A 20,816-nucleotide genomic window follows, 5' to 3' on the forward strand; every position below is an offset into this window, starting at 1 on the left:
CCGACACCAAGCGTGCACCACTGCTCAATTACCCGATCTTTTTCTTCAATAAGAACAGCATGGAAAACGTAAGACAAAAAAATTACCCTTGTTCGCAATTATCTTATTTAAATGGTTGACCTTTCGTACTGACAGTTTCAAATCCAGCGGCAGCTAATACATACTTATGTCTATCAAAAATTCAACAAAATTAAATCAAGTATTATTACTATATCTTGATAAAATAATTTACCTTTATTTTTTTCATTATTAATTTTATTTATCTAGTAAATTGAAATATTTTTTCTTTGTGCAATGAATGCATTTCAATACTTATTCTAATGTAATTAAATGCAACAAATTATACATGCATCATAATTTTAGTATGGAGCACCTTGATCCTCAGATCAACCAGCCCCGTGTAAGAGAGATCAAGGAACCCCTATAGTTATACATCATGTAATAATGGCTGTAACTCGCTGATAAATAACATTCAACGGCGAAATCATACCATAAAATATACTTCGATAAAATACCTAATGACTGCAGTTGATCTTTTACAAATATTTAACATAGTATTAAAAATATATGAATAATTCTCATGTTAATCAAATTTACTTTTTATCGTGAAAATCAAACTTTTATTTCTAAAAAATCGTAAAATCAATTTTTTGACAAAACAACAATGAAAGTAAATAGCCGGAAGTATATGCTGATAGTAACTTATGACGCCTCGCAGATATGATTATAAATAGATGATGTAGCGCTAAAAGATCAAGCTGCCCCACAGATCAGAGAGCCCCTTACTCCCCTACTTATAATATACATGCATGGATGTATACATACATACATACATACATACATACATACATACATACATACATACATACATACATACATACATACATACATACATACATACATACATACATACATACATACATACATACATACATACATACATACATACATACATACATACATACATACATACATACATACATACATACATACATACATACATACATACATACATACATACATACATACATACATACATACATACATACATACATACATACATACATACATACATACATACATACATACATACATACATACATACATACATACATACATACATACATACATACATACATACATACATACATACATACATACATACATACATACATACATGCATACATACATACATACATACATACATACATACATACATACATACATACATACATACATACATACATACATACATACATACATACATACATACATACATACATACATACATACATACATACATACATACATACATACATACATACATACATACATACATACATACATACATACATACATACATACATACATACATACATACATACATACATACATACATACATACATACATACATACATACATACATACATACATACATACATACATACATACATACATACATATTCAATTCTTCAATCACCGTCCGAGCAAGAAGTTTCCATTTTTAAAATATGCTTTTGCTTAAAAAATGAGCAAATTTATTTTTCAAATATTCTGTAAAATAAAGAATTTCTGACACATCCCTAATATAATATTGACATCTTCATACAAATTATGGGAAAGTGCATTGCAATTAGTATTAATGTTTTGATTCTCTTGATGCACAGAGTAAAAATGCCAAACTCAGCAAAAACTCAAGAAGAATGTCGAAGAAAGTCAGTTTGTTTCCGCTGTATGAAGAAATGTTCTAGAAAGCGAACAAATTTTCTAATAGACAAAGTAAAGTGCCTAATTTCTGATAATATTGACTTTTCTGACACACGAGTTCCACTTGTAATATGTGATTTTTGCAGACTGCTCTGAGAAAAAAGAGAAATGGTGAGAAAGTCTCTGTCCCTTCACTTTTTGATTTCTCAACTGTCATGCTTAGGCCAGAAATAAGAGGGCAGCACTGTGACTGCCTCATCTGTAGTGTTGGGCACCTGAAAGCATTGCATAAGCACCCACTTGACTTTCCACAACAATTTTTGCCATCCAAAGGGCAAAGAAGATGCTCAAATTGCCTCTCCTTAATTGGAAGGGGGGGGGGGTTCTCATCAATGCAATCAGTTTACATTCTGACAAAATATCAAGACGAAAGCTTTAAAAGACTCCAAAGTCGGTGAACAGATTGCTTCAGCAGCCATTTCTTCAAAAGAACCCTCACTTCATGGAGCCATAAGAATCGCACAAAGTGGTTGTGGACGACCTTTGCCTATCTGACAGTTAAGAATTGCAAATTTTTTATCAGAAAGGAATCTAAACCTAAACTTTTGACAATAAAACGAAACCATAGCAAATATTACCCTTTTAAATCAAACCTGAACTTCTGCATATAATATAAACCTAAAGATAACTTATTTATATCTTTTATTTCATTCAATTCATACAGGTGCTGCCTGTGCAAAAAGACTCTTTGTTGTTGAGCCTCAATTTCAAACCAAGTTTCACAAGATTGTTACACAACTATCTGAACATTTCACTCTCATTAACATCATTGTGGCTCATGATAGTCTCAATCAATACAGCAAATTGTGGTTCACTGCAAAAATCTTGCAGCTCTTCTCAACGACATTTTGCTAAAAAGACAAGTGTAAAAAGAACACATTTCCTCAAAGAACACATTTCCTCAAAGTCAGCCTTAGAATTCAAGAAGATGAAATCGCAATGTGGAAACCTTCTTACTTTTGGATCCATCAGAAAATCTTATGCCTCTTTTAGAGCATCTGTCTTAGACACAAAAAAGGCTAAACAATGTCAAAATGTGGTACATGAGCCCCAATTGGATTTTTCTGACAATGCTCTTGTTCTTGACATCATACCATCTATGGAGCTACATCTTCTTGGTGTAGTAAATCATCTGTTTAAGACACTTAAAGACTCCTTGCCAAAAGCATATCAACGTTCTACAAAGACAAGCAGAGGACGATTCCGCTTTTCATGTCATTCCATTCATTGATACACTGAGAAAATTTAATTCAGTTGTTAGGAAATCATCTGGATTCAAACTACTCGAACAAAATTGAGCAACTTCAACTGACTAACCTCTCACTGACAAAAGGAAGTGTCAAACCAAAAGTACATGCTATTTTCTGTATTGTCAAAGATTTCATTGACCGTCACAAAAAGTCTCTTGGACCATTCAGTGAACAGCCAACAGAGACCCTTGATCACAGCTTTCAAATGCGCTGGGAGAGATACAAAAGGCCTATGTGTCATCCAGACTACTTAGAACAGCTGCTTAGTTGAATTGTAGATTTTAACAGTAAGCGCATGTAATACAAGCCAAGTAAAGAAATCCTTCATCTCTACATTTTTGTGTGATTTTGTTTTTCTCTTTCATTAATACTGAAAATTTAAAGAAATTGCTTTGTTTTTTGTAACATTATATTTGTTATGTGTTCAAAGAATAAATAGAAATATACCAATCCACAGAAAAGTGTGCACATTTTTTAGCTTTCAAGAGTTATCATTCATTATTGATCATTTCTAAAGATAAAACTCATAGTTTAATACATCCAACAACAGTTTTATGAAGTTAGACAAAGAGGATTTTTTGTGGCCTAAGCTTATTTTTTCAAATTGAAATTTCTTGCTCGGATGGTCATAAAGAATTTCAATTTTGTGATTTTTCTTATCAGAAATATACGGCAAGGTTGCCGATATTGTACCCCCTAAGACCAAATTTAAAAATGTAGGCAATCTACTGAGTGGAAAAATGAGTCTTCAGCAATTTTCAACTGATAAAACTTAGTCAAAAGATCATATTTTCACGATCTGTCTAATTGAATACCAAATGGGAAGTCATTAGCATGCATAAAACGAAAATGAGCAATCAACAAGTTGGCAGACCCTTAGATATCTCTGAATTCAGCGTTCGCGCAACAATAAAAAATTACTTATCGTCTGGTGGCGTCAATGATAAACCTCGTATTGGGCGTCCGAAAATCTGTCAGTTCGTGATAAAAACATTCTTTACATGCTAAGCAGACGCAACCCAAAAGCAGGAGTATCATCTTTGAGTGCATCAATAGTTCGCTTGTAGACAAAACAGTTAGTCGTACGACAATAAGTAAGTTATTACGCAAAAAAAGATTAAATTCGTTTAATGCTGTAAGAAAGCCTATATTGACATTAATTTATCGCCAAAAACGAAAAAATGGTGCAATAAGCATTTAAACTATTCAGCGGATCAGTGGAAAATGATTAACTTTAAAATTTCGGAATTTTTAACAGAAAAGCAAGAGATTTGTCCATCTTAAAATATACGAAGAAAGATTGAACCAGAGTGGTTATCTAACATTTTGGAAAATTCGCTCATCCCTAACCGCGGTTTATTCCAGTCTGATCAAAACTGGTTATTTTAACAAAACAATGCCCAATGTCATACAGTGCATTCAATCGTCAATTATTTCGTTGAAAACTTGATCAGCATGATCACCTGACTTAAACCCGATCGAAAATTTATTGACCTGGATGGATTATCAACTAACAAAAAAGCAAATCACTAGTCACAAAATGCTTAAAAAAGAACTGACAAAATTGTGATTTGTCAGTTCTTTTTTAAGCATTTTAAGACTAGTGATTTGCTTTTTGTTAGTTCAATATCACCATTTTAGACAAAAACTTTTCGTTAACTTGATCAACATTTTTTAATGTCATATATCAATAGCCAATTATGCAGAATCATACAGAGCTCAGATTGCATAATTAACTAGCTACGGCAACTGAGGGAATAAACGAGTCGTGATTATTTCAAAGAAATAAACAACAAATATGGCGAGCCGAGAGAGCGTGAGACTGTATAATGTTGTTATAAATGGAATATGTTTTATGCTAATATTCACTGCGTTCAATACCAATGGAAATGTTCAAGTATGCAATTTAAAAAATATGTCCTTTTATAGCGTTAAAAGGCGTTCGTACCCTTAGCACACTAAAATTACTTAGGACAAAAAATATATAAATCCCTACCATGTTATATTTATCACCCAAAACACTTTTTATAGTATAATTTTGTCATTTTATGACAAAAAGCTAATCTTTTTTTTATTCGGAAAAGTATTTACACTTTTAGGTAGTTGTTCCTAAAATATAGTTTCTCTTACTTTCTTAGACATCTGTTTTGAATAATGTGGTGAGAGATGGGAAGCAAATCTTTAACAGTAAATTTTTAACAAAGATTTAGCATGCATTGTATCTTAAGAATTACAGTCTCTTGCTTTATGTTGGTTTTTTTCTAAATTTTTTACAATATCTTACATAAGTTCTGTAAATAAAACACTGTTAGTTTTTCACTTGTTTACTACTTCCTCCTTTATATATATATATATATATATATATATATATATATATATATATATATATATATATATATATATATATATAAATTTCTTTTTTTCTTCTTATTTTATAGATACAGGGTTTATCAGGTTAGTATTTTTTCAAATTTTTCTTTGTTGATTTTGAAAGTAATGTATTACATTGAAAAATATTTTATAATAATATTTTGAACAATTAGAAAAAGTAATATTTTTATCACATGCTTTTTTCTTGTCAAATACTTCCTAAATGAAATCCTCAAATATATTTTATTTAGTAAATATTATTTATGTAAATAATACACAGTTATTATATTTTTTTATTCGTCTTTTAAATAATAAAAATATATATCTTTTAGTTTAGGAATAATCTACATAGTGTTTGCTCTAGCCAATTTTATTTCACCTTCATTTATTCATTATTTTGGACCACGTGTAGCAATGATTTGTGGGGCAATAACTTATTGGTATTATATGTTTTTTTGAAACAGATTTTCACTTTCCTTTTTACTTCATTTTTTAAGTTTTTCTTTTTTAATATAACACAAACTACAGTGGTTTCTAGATATTAGTTACTATTATTATGGTAATAAAAAATGATATATGAAGTCATTTGTAGGTTTATTGTTACTTTATTTTTAAAGTATCAGTTTTTTTATAGTATGTGTTAATATCTATGGTTACTTAATTTTTGTATTTGTTTGTTAGCTTATTCATAGCTTCAATTATTTATCCATTTGTGGCAGCATTGTATATTGCATCTTTTTTGATGGGAATTGGATCATCCAGTAAGAATTTAGATTTGTTTACTAGACTTTTCTAATGCCATTAAATATTAAATCTTTATTTTAATTTTTTTTCTTCTTATACTACTATGTAACATTTTTATTGTTATTTCATATAATTATATTAGTTTGGGAAAAATAAGTTTCAACAGGTTAAAAACTAAGTTTCAACAAGTTAAAAAAAGAAAAAAACTTGATTTTAAAGCATGATTTCTTTTTAAGGTGCTAAACCCTTTATATTTTCATCCTTAGTTTTCTAAACTCTTGCAGAAAGGTTTTATTTTCTATTTAACCTTTTTTTTACAGTGCTATGGACTGGTCAAGGTAATTTTCTAACATTAAACTCTGATGCTGAAACAATAAACAGAAACACTAGCATATTCTGGGCTTTATTTCAATGCAGGTTACCATTTGTTTACATAAAAAGTACTATTTTACTTTTAATTAGAAGTAGTCAATTTGATATTTGATGAAAGAAGTTACATTTTTATAATTTGTTTGGTAAGCCAAGACCAGAGATTTTTATTGCAGTTTGAACCTTGACTGTTAGCGTGCCCTATTCCTTTAAAGTTATTGTCTTTAAACAGTTTTTCACTTATACTTGAGTTTGCTGTTGAGAGTGTATTTCAATGTATCTGATATTGAAATAAACTGAAAAGTTGAAAAGTCTTCATGCTGTTGTAACTCATGCAAAACTATATTCCAGTTAAACCTGATCTTAGCTTGGTTTTTTATTTTCAACCTTTGTTGAGCTTTTGCTTCTATCTTCTGATCACAACTCACTTTTTGTAATTCAGTTAAAGGAGGAGTTGTAATAATTGTTTAAATCCTAACTTCAGGTCAGTTTTGTTAATTAGTTTGCAATTGGACAGAAAATGAAAAAAATGCATTTTTTTGGTAGTTGCTAGATATATTTTAAGTAAAAATTGACACATTCTTGTTAAAGGTATAAAGGTTAAAACTAGTTTAATTAAAAAAGCTATCTTTAGTTGGGATTTTAGTTTACTGATTAGTTAGAAGGATAACTAATAAGTTAGAAAATGCAAAAAGTTAAATATGATATTTAGTTTTAATGATAATTAAACCTTAAAGCTGGGAATAAAACTTTGTTTCTCAATGGTTTAGTGTAATGCTGTAGGAAAAGACAAAATAAATGTTGATCTTTTTTATGTACTTTGTTGTTTGTTATCATAATATTATTTTATCATATTTTTAAAGGGATTTCTATTAATATGATTTTGTAAATATTTAATTGTATATACATTTTATAAATATGTAGATTTATATATAGATTGTAAGTATTTGAAAATTTCACATTTATAGCATGCTGTTTGGCAATTTGTTTGTTTATTTCCACTTTAAGGGGGAAGTCAATATTAGTAAGTGTATTAAATTTTTAGTGAATGTAAAAGAGTAAAAGTAAATACTGTTCCCCATCGAAACTAATTTTAACAAAGTTTGTTGTGAAAATGGAGCTGCTGTTGTCCACTTCAATATAGAAACATAGAGGCCTGTTCTTTAATTAGTATTTAATTAGATTTTTGTTAATTATTCAGATGCTTAATAAATCAATAATGGTGATTGGCATTTCCTTTGAGAAAATCCAAAGTGAAGGTTTTTCAGTTTCAAACATTCCAGAGTAGCATATATTGAATACTTTAATGTTCCAGTGGACATAGTAAGTGAGGCAGTGTTTTAAACTTAAAGTTAAAAACATTGCACAGTGGGTGAGAGCCATTTTTACACTTTACAAAGTAACCTTTGTTGAGAATGTGTTACCGTATTTAGCATGTTTACTAACTTAATTATATTATTTTATATTAATTATTTAATTATTTTTATAATAATTAATTTTACTAACTTAATAGAGAAAGTTTGAAGATGTTTTTAAGGGTTTTTAACATTTTAAAATATTAGTATTAAGTATTTAACATGTTTACTAGCTTTAACTGTCACAACCATTCCATAACCAAAAAGCAAAACGTTTTATTTTATATTTAGGGACACCAGAACAGTATAGCAACAGTAATATTTTCATAGATAGGTGTTATGTTATTTCATAGAGGAGTGCTATGCTTGTTCATGGTTGCATAGCAACAATGATATTGCATAGCAACAAAGAAATTGCACAGCAGCAATAAAAAACAAACAGCTGCTATGCAGCTGTTCTTTTTTTTATTGCTGCTATCCAATTCAGAGGCTATTATTTTGATACCCGATCAACAGCAGTTCTTGAAATGATCAAATTTAAAATACAGCCTAGTTTGTTGTTACAAATTGAAGTTAATTTCAAATGTTAAGATGTTAGCTTAAAGTTATCCATTTATGTCCTTTTCATAGGAAATTGATTTAATGCAAAAAAAACCTTTGAAGCTTAGATTTTTTATGTTAATGTAATATTTAATGTGCCTCTTTTGGATATTTAACATGTGATAGTATAGATGGTAGCAAAAAAAGTTGATTGTGTCCTAGTTTTTTATAAGTTGTTATAGTTTTTGTATTTTCTAGCACTGTGACATTTCAAGTTTGTAATAACATTTGTGCTTGATGAACTGCAGCATGTTTCTTGTCATTAGAGGTTATGCAAAATAATTTGTGGGTCAATAAATTGTTAACTTTATATTATAGCTACTAGCTATAATGTGCACTGAAGGTTATTCCTGTTAAAACTGTTGGTGTCATTTATGACTATAAAGCTGTATTGCTCTGCAATCACCTAGTAAATTAACTGTTTCATTGTAAATAATTTAGTTTCTTTGTTATAAATGTTGAGCTTGTAGTTTTGAAATATAAAAACAAGAAGTCAAATCTTGCAATCTATTGCAAACTATATCAACAAATCATACATTTAAACAGCTATAGTGATAAGTGAACAGCAATCTGCATGCACAAATTGATTATAATTGATGTCTTGGTTACCCTCCTGCTCTGGAAAAGTCTCTTTAAATGATGAATGTGAAGCAATCTTTGAAAGACTCAACAGTTAAACAAGCAGAATAATAATGAATCATAAACACACTAAAAGTAGTAAAATCAATATACCAAAAGCCTGATTAAATCTATTTGGAACTCCAAGTAATACTTGTTCTTTAAGCAGCTCTCTTGATTGCAATATTTTGTGTTTTGTTACAGGAAAAGCTTCACACGCATTGTAAAATAATTACCTTTAGTAAGCTGTGTCAAATTTATTTGACTTACAGTTTTTTTAACTTTGTAGTTTTCTCTAAAATATTCTTTTGAAGTAAAGTAATGACATCAATACAAAAATACATCTGCACGAAGTTATTTAGAGGCTGCTTAAATCTTTGCAAGTTTTCTTTTTTGCTTACAGATCATTTAGATGGTGTTGATTTTGCCTGACAGTAATTGGTTTCAGATGATAAGCGTATGTCTACACCATTCATTTTAAGAATTTTTAGAAATCAGATGTTAAAGTGGATCATACTCTTTATTGGAATTGATGGCTTGCATGATTTGCATATCTTTTTGCTGGGTACTACAGACATGTTTTGTGAGCTTAATTCAATTGAGTATGTTAATGTGATGTAGCATGGTCCTTTAAATAAAGAAATTTTGAGTTAAAACTAAAATACAAGCAACAAGAACAATGAAAACATCCTCAACTAAAAAACCACATACAGTTTACTGACCTTAGTTGAAGATGTATCCAATTGAATGTGAAAATAAGAAGTACAAATCATTTTTTTAGTTGCTGTGTTTGATTAATGGTTCAGTTGATTTCACATGCCTTTTAACACATTAACTTGAATAAAAGTTGTTGTGACATAAACATTTTTCAGTATTTTCTTTTCTAATCCATTTCTTCAACACAGTACTTCTTTGTTGTTATCATCAATTGCAGTAATTGCAGCTAATCCTTTTTTTTTTTTTAATTTTTTTTTTTAGAAATTTTTTTTTTAATTTTTTTTTATTTAAAAGCTAATGAAAAACAAGCACAAAAATCAAAATCACAATTTTAAAAAACAGTGAAAAATTTGGTAATAAAATTGAAAAACAAAAATGTCGCTTTGAATAATTAGGATTTAAAGATTTTTTCCATGTTTTATGAACTGTAAAGCCGTGTTTTTTTATATGAAAAAAAAAAGCAAAACAAAAAAAAATAAAATGCTACAAAAAAAAATATAAATAGTTTAGGAATTCTTCCCTTGATGCAGAGAACAACTTGAATTCTAATTAAAATTTAATTATCCCTTTTGTGATTCTCAAAGTTTACCTCATTGCACTGATGTTTTACTGTCATGTTGAGATTTAATGGTCAAGTACAATCCTATTATTATAAGATGAAGCAGAAGAAACTGCAGAAGCAAGAATCCTAGCTTTATTATACTAAACTTTCTTCCAGAAGCTTCTGAATTGCTGGAAAAAACCTTAAATGGATAAATCTTTGCAGCTGTACCATACGGACAAATAGTTTAGTTAATATCTGTACCAAGTTTACTGCAGTATTGTCCTTGATGTCCAGATGATGTTGTTTATGAAAAGATTTCGTTGAAAAGCAGTTTATATCTGTTATGAGTTTTATTGGCTAAGTTAATTTCTCTCATTACTTAAAGTTTAATGACTCATTAATAATTTAGTTTAGTTTAATGATGCATTAATTTAATTTAATGACATTAAACTTTTAGTTTAATGACTTTAGTTTGTTTATTTTTTACGGCAATAAAAGCTTATTACACGACAATACTGTATCTGTTTGTACTGTAGTTGTTCTTTTTGATGAATGTTTATTAACTATAAGTACCAAGTTTCTGTTTTTGTAGAATCTTCACAGTATTGCAGATCTTTCACTTTTAGTTACAATGTTAGTTCTAAATCTGCACACAGCAGTACACAGAGTTGGGTTTGACAATAAGCAGATGACTTGTTTGCAAAGGTTTTACCCCACTGTGCTTTGATGAAATTTACAACAACAACAAAAAAAAAAATACAGTTTTTGTTCATAATTTGTTGTTATTATTGTTTTAAAATAAAGGTTTTTCTTGTTTTAAGCGGATCATAGCAGAATAGTTTTGTACACAGTGTTAACTGTGTGTGCTGGCATTGGAACAGTAGCTCTTTTTTTTTTACGCAAACCACCTGAAAGAAATGAGGTATGTGGTTAATAATTTGCTTATTCACAGAACTAAAAAATATTTAACTAATTAAGAACATTTTTCACAGAAATATAATAATTAGCTAGTTAAGAAATTAAAAAAAAAATTTTTAATAACAAGTATATGAATTTAAAGCTTATAAAGTTTTAAAATATGATATACAATTTTAGAGAGTTAAGAAACTCATATTCAAAAAATAGCTGTTATAAATATTATTTTAGATAGAAAAAGATTCCAAAAATGAAAATGAAAGTTTGATTCCAAAAGAAAGGTAAGTTCTTTTTTTAATCCATGTTGTTTTATTTGAAAGCAAATCTAAACAGTTCTTTCAAATTTTATGCAGTTTGTAATCAATAACACAGCAAAATAAGGTTTCTCAAAGTTAATGTTCTTAGGACTCAACAAATCTTAAATTTTGTTTCATTTGTTTTATCAAACCTGATGTTTTTTTAACATTTTTAAAATCTATTAGTTCATGTAAAATCTTGATCTAAAAGGTCTAGTGATGAAATTTAAAACTGACTAGAACTTATTCATTATTATTAAGAAATTGAAAAATTTTCCAAACTGTAGAACATTAGTTCTACTATTTGGAAAACTGTCAATAATAACATACCAACTGATCAAAAGTTTCTGTTCAGCTTTTTTTACATTATTTGGTCTAAATAGCCTACTTTTCTTTTCGTTAAAGAAATCTCAAAAATACTAAATACTCAAAAAGCACCAAAACATTCAAATATAGCAATAACAAAATTTAAATAAAAAGGAATTGTCATATTCATAGTTAATATTTTTTAATATTATAATGAATTTTGATAAATAAATTGAAAAAAAAAACTTTTAAAAAATCATCTTCGTGTAAAATGTCTTGTATTGTCTTGTAACAAAAGAAGAAAAAAATTACTTTAGGGTTTCCCAAAGTTAGAAAGAATTTTTTTTTATTGAAATATGTTAAGCATAGCCCCTTAAAAGTTTGTCCTGTGTCCTATGAGAACAGTCAATTTTTTTTTACATCAATTGACATTTAGGGGTCCCCAAGATCAATGAACTTCATTGTTTTCTGATATTTTCTACGAATCGCTCATTATCCTACTCTAGATTATCCTTCTCTATATTATCACCATTAAATTAGTTTTTATCAGTAGATTTTAAAGGTGTATTATATTTATTCTCCACTGGATGTAGTTTGATGCACAAGCAAAACATTGTGTACATACAAAACTGTAACAATGCCAAATTGTCAAGTCACTGTGTCCATGGCTCAAATGCAAAATTACAATTAGATAATACGTTGTATGACTATTCATTTCTATGACACAGATGCAATAATAAAAGTATATTTTTATTATTGTAAAACATTGACATTTTTCTAAACTGTATTACTGTATTTATTTTTAAAGTTTTGAAAATAGGCAATGTCCTAATGATAACATATGCTCAGTACTGCAAAACAGCTGTTCTAAATGTGTAAAAGATTGCTACAATTACACTTTGCATAGTCACTTCCAAAAGATACTATTTTTGATCTCAGTTTTTTGTTACTGTGGCTTTGAAGTTCTATATAAGAGCAATACAATATTTGACACAATCATTACCACAGGCTAAATTATTAACCAAGTCAGATGCAGACTTGTATGATTGGCTTTCAGTCTACTTTACAACTGAATTTTTTAGAAAACTGTCATTAATGATAATGTTTTTGAAAAAACTTGTAGAGATAGATAGTTCCTGCACTGCATGGAGTAGAGTCTTAAGTAGATGCAGTCCTCGATCATTTCACAAGCACTAGCACAAGTTATGTATTTCCCTGACAAGAGAGGTACCAAGAAAACAATAAGAGGGTTGCCAGCTCTGGGCTTAAGTACCACAAGTATGTCACCATTATCTTCAGACCAACTGGCTGCAAAGCAGCATCCATCGTAGGCATCTAGTCTTTGAATGAGATTAAACCATATTTCTTTGAATCATACAAAAACCAAGATCTCAGGACCATTTAATGCACCAAAACAAAGTCCAAAAGCATAAGATAAAAGCACTTTAAAAATGTGATGGTGACAGACTATCTGCAGCAAGCTGCAACCAATTGTTGTGGCTAAAATTGTACTAAGCACATGTCCATCACAGGTGTATCACATTTTCCTGACATCATATATTTCAGAACTGCCACCATAGCTGTTTTTCCTGAGCCTGAAGCCATCTTTGGCACACTAAGAAGTTTTGTGTTTTGATCAATAAGAGAAGAAGCCAAAAATGGTGATCTATTTAATTGCAGAGCATCTTCTCTGGTCATATCAGGCAGCAGCTTGCCATTCTAGTGCATGACAGCTTTACTGGTTTGAAAGTTATCATTTATCTGTTTGACAGTTTCATTCCAAGTTTCTGTCAAATTTTGGTGAACTTTTCTTTTAAAGTGTTACTGAAGGTTTGGAACATGGTTTTATTTGTAAAATTGGGCTGTGCATGATACCAGACAGAGGTCTAAGTTTTAGAAAGAAAAAAAGTTTATTTCATAGATAAAATGTTTTAAAAACTGTCATTTTATTTGATTTAGTAAATTGCAAGGTGTTGGAATCGGAAGGTGTGGAGCAGCCCATTTTTGCTTGACCATAGATGCTAGTATGATTGTTGATTTATGAACACTTGTATTTGTTCTGGCTAATTCTGTTGATACTTTCTGAGTAATCACAGTAATTACATGTAGAATGTTTGAGTGGTTAAATTTTACTTGGAGTTACAGGTGGTTTGGCAAAAAATTCTTTTGATGAGGATTTATCTATTAAAAAGAAATTGACACATGAATGGTATGATTTAGCCATAAGATTTTGTTCACATCCTTCAGCTTCTTCAGTTGCTGGCCTGTCCTGATCCGCTGCCTGCTTAGGTAATAATTCTTTGCGTTCAGATAACTGTTTATCATTCCAAACAGTTTTCATGTTGGTGGGCCCTGATGCAGCCCATTCTAGACTTTTGCTAGAATTTGAGAAACTTTTTCAGGTATATTGCATACAATTTATACCTTTATTTCTGAAGTGTCATGACCCTTGGGAGACTCAAAAATGTTATTTTAATTCACCTTTACATCAGAAATGCTATGATCCTTGGGAACCCATATATATTATTATAATTCACAACAAGTTAGTAGATAGCATCACAAGGCCCAAAAAAAACTTTAAGGTGGGTATGCATCAACATTCTTAAAAAAAGTCTTTTCTGAGACACCTTACTGTTGATCACTTAGTTAATTTTCTCTTTACTCTTAGCTGTATGTTAATTGCTTACTTTTATGCATTTAGCTCTCAACTATCACGCAATTTACGCAAAGACCCAAATAAATTCTTTTTTAGTTTTTGTAAGTTTTATTTCAAAGCTCTACTTTCTGAAATTGATTGTTTCCGTAAATTGCATTGTAAAAAAGCTAATACCATGATTATTTTATAGTAAATTCATTTAAGCTCCTTTTTACAAAAGATATGTTGCTACTTTCGGTGACTGCATCATATTCTGGTAAACTTTTATGATATTTGTACTTCTACTTAATTATCTATACAACATTTTTGAAGTTGAAACTTTTTACTAACTTTGACTAACTTTTTTACTAAACTTTTTGCTAACTTTGATATTTTGTTTAGTTATGTCATATTCTACTTACTGCTTTAGGATTTGAATTAGCATTTTTAACTGGTGTTTATGGAACAAGCATCAGTACGTGGTTTTATATCTTTCTTCTGTTGTTTTGCAGTCATTATTTGTTTTTAAAATTTTAAAATGGAATAGCTTTATATTATTGAGCATCCTGCTTTATTTTCTTTTACTATATTAGGTAATACCAGTAATTTGCATGATTCACACAGACAGGTTGGTCTCATGGGAATTCTTGTAGGATGTGGAGAGATTTCGGGTGAGAATAATAGTTTTCTTTGTTATATCTTTGTTGATCTCAATTGAGATGGTAGAGACTAAAACATTAGCAATCAGTAAAAAAAATTTTAAAAACTTAATTAATTTTTTTGATATAAATTTATACATTAATAAGTAGCTAGTAAACAAGTCTTCAAAAGGGTTTTAAAGTAAGTGCAATAAAAATCTTTTAAATCTGAGTTTGTTTTTTTTTAGGTAGCCTGCTGTTTTTCATATTTCGTAATCATACAAACAGACATGGTCGTTATCCAATAGTTGTAATGGGTTTTGTTATTCACTTTATTGCTTTTAATCTTATATACCTCAATGTACCTGACGAAGCTACCCTTAGAGTAACACAAGGAGATTCGTTGCTTAATTATAAGTAAGTCATTATTTTGTTTACTTTTTTACTTATGAACTTAAATTTTTTTACTTATAGTGTGAATTCTGTTTTAATGATTCTTTTTTAACCTAAATACATATTGTGGATGCAATCAAACTCAATGTGCTGTATTAGTGTTCACTCTTATGTTTGTATTTGTGTTTATTTATATAGAGCATTTTTCACTATTTGTTTACTCACTAACTGTTTTGTTTATTTTAACTTTGAAACAGTTTACATGTTTATGGTTTGTGTGCCTTTTTACTTGGATTTGGTGACAGTAATTTTAACACACAGGTTTGAGTTTTGCTTTATTTTTTTGTTTAAAAGATCTTTGTTAATTCATGAGCATATTTACACTTTCAATCTATTTTTTAAAAGCATTTAAATGATATGGTTAACCATTTGATCAATTTCTAGATAATTTCCATACTGGGAACAGTCTATGCCGATGACAGTTCTACTGCGTTTTCCCTTTACATATGTCTGCAGGTTGGTGATTGTATTTGACTTATTATGCAACATCAGCAAATTGATTTTTCTCACTCTTGAAACTTAAGTTTTTCCATTTTGTTATTTCTAGTCATTATGTTCTGGCATTGCATTTGCTTATGGTCTGGTTTTTACTCTTAAATATCAACTGCTAATTCTGGTTTGGATTTTTCTACCTCAATGCATCTTTTTGTATTTTTCAAAATTATATTAAGTAACCATTTTTTACTTATTCTTATGATTGCAGGTCATAGCAGCATTTTTTGGGACAGCAAGCTTTATCAAGGTGGAGCGAAAACATGCGTTGCTTAAAAATTTATCACTGATGAATGATAAAGATTTTACAGAGCAAGTCTCAACTGAACAACTAGTAAAATAAACTTTAAAAATGTTGTTGAACTATCTCACTGTTAAGTTATTTATAATCATTCGCTATTTTTTTGTATGTTTTTTTTTTTTTCTTTGCTTTTATATTTTATTGTTATATATTTTAAAAATTGTGTTTCAAAGATAAGCTTAATAATTCGTAGAAGCATATTTTAATATTCATTGTGATTTCTTAGTTTTTTTGTTAAAAATCTCTTTAGTTTTAATTTGGTAATAATAAAACCTATTGACTTGGACAAGTTAAATGATTTTTTTTAAGTGTAAATGAAAAATGATTTTTTTTAAGTGTAATTAAGGAAATTTATATTTTTTTTACAGGCAAGTACTTAACTTAGTATAAAAATAAACAGATTTTTTCTGTTGTAAAAGTTTTTAAGTTTTTTAACTTTTTATGCAAAATTTGTTTTCTTCACTTAAATGTTTGTGGGTTGTGACCATTTTTTTCTGTGGTTTATTTTTTTTCCCCTGTGATCATTTTTATGCCCACTGTATGAGTCTGGATTTTTATGCCCACTTCATACTATTTGACACTTTTGCATTGAGTTGTAAATTTAATTTTTCAGAACATGCCAAATATTTTTTATGAAAATGTAATAGTGAACAGAAGTTCCTCTTCTAAGCATAAACAAGTTTTAAAAAAGTTGGTTTTAAAAAATAAACTGCTTGTTTGCACACTTTGTATGTATCGCATAGTGCTAACCCAAATGCTGTTATGTGTTAGACTTGTTTACATTTTATACAATTAATAAACACACAACATTCACTTGTCTTTATTTGACACTAAGTTGATTTGTTTTTTGAATAAGAGAAGCTACAAAAACTGTCCAATTGCTGAGCATCTTTTCCAGTTCTTTCAGGCAACATCTCAGTGCACAACAGTTTTGCTGGCTTGAGTTTCTTCTCTCACCTGTTTTGAAATTTGTTTAAAACCGTTATGTAAATGGATGAGAATGATTTTTTTTGTTGTTCTTTTTTATTCAAAAGTGTTTTGTTGTTCTGTCTTCAATTTTTGGCGTTTTATAAAATTTAGATAAATTTCATTGAAAAAAACGACTGACCATATTTATGCCAAGTTAAAGATTTGATTATCTGATGATGAAAATGCGATGTAAAACATTACGGATATGGATTGCAATCCCGGAGGTCTTTTTCAATCCCGAGATTTCGGGATTGAAAAATATCAACCGGGATTGATACAGTTTAAAATCCCGGGGTTGATACAGTTTAAAATACGAAATATAAATTGTGACAATTAGGAAATAAAAATGATTTGTTTGTACCTAGTTAGGGATTGCAATCCCGGAGGTCTTTTTCAATCCCGGGATCCCGGGATTGAAAAGCAGATACATCTATATAGTATTAAGTAGAATAAAAACATTACATTTAACTAAAAATATATTTATTGAGTGAATTTAATTTAACATGTTAATTAAATTCCAGAAGTTAATTAATGTTAAAAAATTATGTTAGAGATAAGGAGATATGTTATGTTTTTTGTGCTTCGAAATGTGACTTCAGGAAGCATAACGCGTCCAAAGTTTCATCACCCAAACGGTTACAAATTTTTGTACTGAACAGTCCAGCGGAAGAAAATGCCCGCTCAGCCTCGACACTTGTCGGTTTCACGGTCGTTAGAAAAGAAAAAACTCTTTCTAAATAATTGCCACGTGTACCCCCATTTTCAAGTAGTGTGATTTCTTTTTGAATTTTCGATGAAAATGTTTCACGTCTAATTGATTGTATTGGTGATTGTCCTTTAATTACACGATCGAGTGTTATTAAAGAAGGACAATCACTAATACAATCTTTTCTCTTCTTTAATAACACGATCAAGTTCCTCTTCAATACTTAAAGTATTACTTTATGACATATTGCTTCAACCATTACTTTAATGGGAACTAAAGTTGTAATAGTCTCTGATAATAATGTCACTTCATCATGTGACAGAGCTATAGAATTATCTTGCACTAGGTAAATATCAATTAATGATTTTTGTATATAATTTTTTACTTTGTAAAATCGTTTAAGCATTAACAGAAGGCTGCTTCACCATGTCTTGCAGTCCATTATTAAAGACAGCTGTTTTCCAAATTTAGCCTTAATATATTTTTATAAGATGTCGTTCTTGGTAGGTGATCGTCAAAATTTTAGCATTAGTATTTTTTATTGAACTAAATGAAGTTCAACTTCATTTAGTTCAATTTTTTAAAAATTGAACTAAATGAAGTTGAACTTCATTTAGTTCAATTTTAGGTCTTACATTTTCATGATTGTATTCCAACAAATCTTTCTCAATGTCCTCATTCTCGGATGAATCACTGTCAGAAAATTCATTGTTAAAATCTGGCTGATTTGCATCGAATTCTCTTTTTTTATAAAGAACATCAATTACAGCAAGTTGTATGCCGTGAGCAAAACATAATTGTTAGTTATTAGGCAGCAACCTGCCAATATTTTTCATAACACTAGCTCTGTCGGTCATTATAGCCACAATGTCGCTGTATAGATCAAGACTATGGTCTTTAAGTCTTTTTTCTAATAGTTCAATGCACTTTTCTGGTATTGAATCTGTTATTCGCACTAAACCTAAACTCCAGTACTGAGAGTTTTGTCCATGAACGTTAATATTCATGTAGCGACGATTTCGAAGTGACGTCCATTCATCAAAAGGCAAAGAAAATCTCTCCCCCACACAGAATTCCGTTTTCTTGCGCACTTCAATTTGATGAACTAAACCAACCAAATCTAATCGCATTTTTTTCCTGTATTCTACTGTATGATTACGAATTGTGTTTACTGACATTGGTAGATTTCTGAATCCCATAGCAGTTAGAGCGGCACGTAAGCCTGTTGAAGAACAAATCACATTAAATGAAAGCCCGTCAGACGACGTTAAACGAGCAAGTGTAGCACAAAGTGTTTTATCTTCCCTTTCATAAATTGAAAAGTATTCTGTTAGTGGCTTAGATTTATTTTTTGGTGGTTTATTTGGTGTGCATTCTCTGGTAATATGAGGTTGGGTTGGAATTTCGACCTTCACATTATGCACCGACAATATGTGTGTATGAAGTCCTTTTGTTGAACCACCACCAATTTTTAAAATCTTCTTGCAGTTTGACAATTTACACATCGCTATTTGGCCTTTTTCATCCCGTAGAAAATATTTCCAAACAGCTGAGTTACTTTTAATTGTAAAATCAAAATACGACATGCTGATTTAATTTTTAACTTTAAGATTCTACCTTATAAGAAAAGCCCTTTTCTTCCGTTTGAAAAAACAGACAATACTAAATAAGCTATTAAAAGTTGTCAATAAAAGTAACTACCCAGTAAACACGCTTTAGTTGGTCCAACTGACGGGCCAGTATTGGCTACAGTTGGCTAACTGTTGGCATTTCTTGCCAACCATTAACCGACTGTATACCGCGTGTTTTTGAATCGTAAAACTTTCCCGTAAGTTTGTAAATGTATATTATAAATGGGCAATTCCACGGCGGAAACTGAAAAAGCAGTCAAATTTTAAACTCTTTTTTGTCAGTTTTTAACAAATGAATATTGATGTAGACACATGAAAGTTTATTTAAAATATACCTTTAGTTCTAAAATAAATGTATTTAAGTCATTTTTATGGCTCCGAAAGTTACGGTTTTTCTCATTGATGCATGTTAAAAAAGTACCACTGTAAAATGTTATTTTATCCATGATTTTTTTTGTATATTCCGAAATATTTTAAAGTGATAATGGAGCTAAGATGTTCAATTTCTTGTTGGTCAGATTTTTTTCTTTAAAAGATAAATATATTTCAAAAAAATAATAAAATAACTTTTGCAATTTTCATGTAACGTAAGTTAACAAAAACATGATCAAGTTCTGTTTTTTCGAAAATTTAATTTGAAAACTTAAATTTTGTAATATTATATGTGAAAGAATATTAAATCTTATATTTATACATTAAGATTTTTGAATAACGATGCTTAGTTAAGGCACATTTTCATTTTGAATTTGTGTAACGTAAGTTAAAACTACATTTATTTCCAAAAGTTTTAGCGCTTTTTTCGTAAAGTTTTTTAACATAAAAAAAACGATTTTAATCGCAACTCCCAAGGGGTTTGAAAAAAACAAAAAATTTTTAAAGTTACGGTTGTTTATAAAGACGAAAACTATTTTACATCGCAATTCCTTAAAGGTTTTTTTTTTTTATTCTTTATATGCCAATAAGTTTTGATTAATTAAAAGTTATTCAAGCAAAACTTAGCAAAATTTGCTTTGCATTTTAAAATGGCTAAAAGTTCTAAACAGAGAGTTAAAACTTATCAAGCTGCTTATCGCCAGCGTGATTCCGAACGGAAAAAATATATGAATGCTGATCACCAAAAAGCTCATCGTCAACGAATA

At 29.4% G+C, this 20,816-nt stretch overlaps 2 protein-coding genes across 7 annotated transcripts in view; both read left to right on the forward strand.

Moving 5' to 3' along the window:
- Positions 1-4,557: 4,557 nt before the first annotated feature.
- LOC149885584 (UNC93-like protein MFSD11) lies at positions 4,558-17,080 on the forward strand. 6 transcript variants are annotated; one of them, XM_090093562.1, is made up of 18 exons: positions 4,562-4,915; positions 5,157-5,205; positions 5,457-5,472; positions 5,721-5,828; positions 6,070-6,149; positions 6,453-6,549; positions 7,470-7,525; positions 11,157-11,257; positions 11,482-11,531; positions 14,554-14,609; positions 14,699-14,764; positions 14,918-14,962; positions 15,081-15,158; positions 15,374-15,542; positions 15,776-15,839; positions 15,963-16,034; positions 16,126-16,194; positions 16,282-17,080. In XM_090093562.1, the coding sequence occupies exons 1-18, from the start codon at positions 4,817-4,819 to the stop codon at positions 16,411-16,413; spliced, it is 1,407 nt and encodes a 468-aa protein (XP_089949688.1). In that variant the 5' UTR covers positions 4,562-4,816; the 3' UTR covers positions 16,414-17,080. The 6 variants fall into 6 exon arrangements, 5 of the variants coding, with proteins under 5 accessions (XP_089949692.1, XP_089949689.1, XP_089949688.1 ...); XM_090093563.1 differs by lacking the exon at positions 16,126-16,194 and having other exon boundaries at positions 4,559-4,915; XM_090093564.1 differs by lacking the exon at positions 4,562-4,915 and having other exon boundaries at positions 5,157-5,267.
- Positions 17,081-17,446: 366 nt separating this feature from the next.
- LOC145184359 (aldehyde dehydrogenase, dimeric NADP-preferring-like) overlaps positions 17,447-20,816 on the forward strand; it is a 54,591-nt gene continuing 51,221 nt past the window's right edge. The window contains exon 1 of the mRNA XM_090093559.1: positions 17,447-17,465. The gene's annotated coding sequence lies outside the window, so the exon portion shown is untranslated. The remainder of the gene's footprint in view (positions 17,466-20,816) is intronic.

Source organism: Hydra viridissima, unplaced genomic scaffold (assembly GCF_058129835.1).
Source record: "Hydra viridissima isolate aposymbiotic clone 2 unplaced genomic scaffold, HvirCarnegie_v1 scaffold_7, whole genome shotgun sequence".
NCBI classification, from domain to species: domain Eukaryota; kingdom Metazoa; phylum Cnidaria; class Hydrozoa; order Anthoathecata; family Hydridae; genus Hydra; species Hydra viridissima.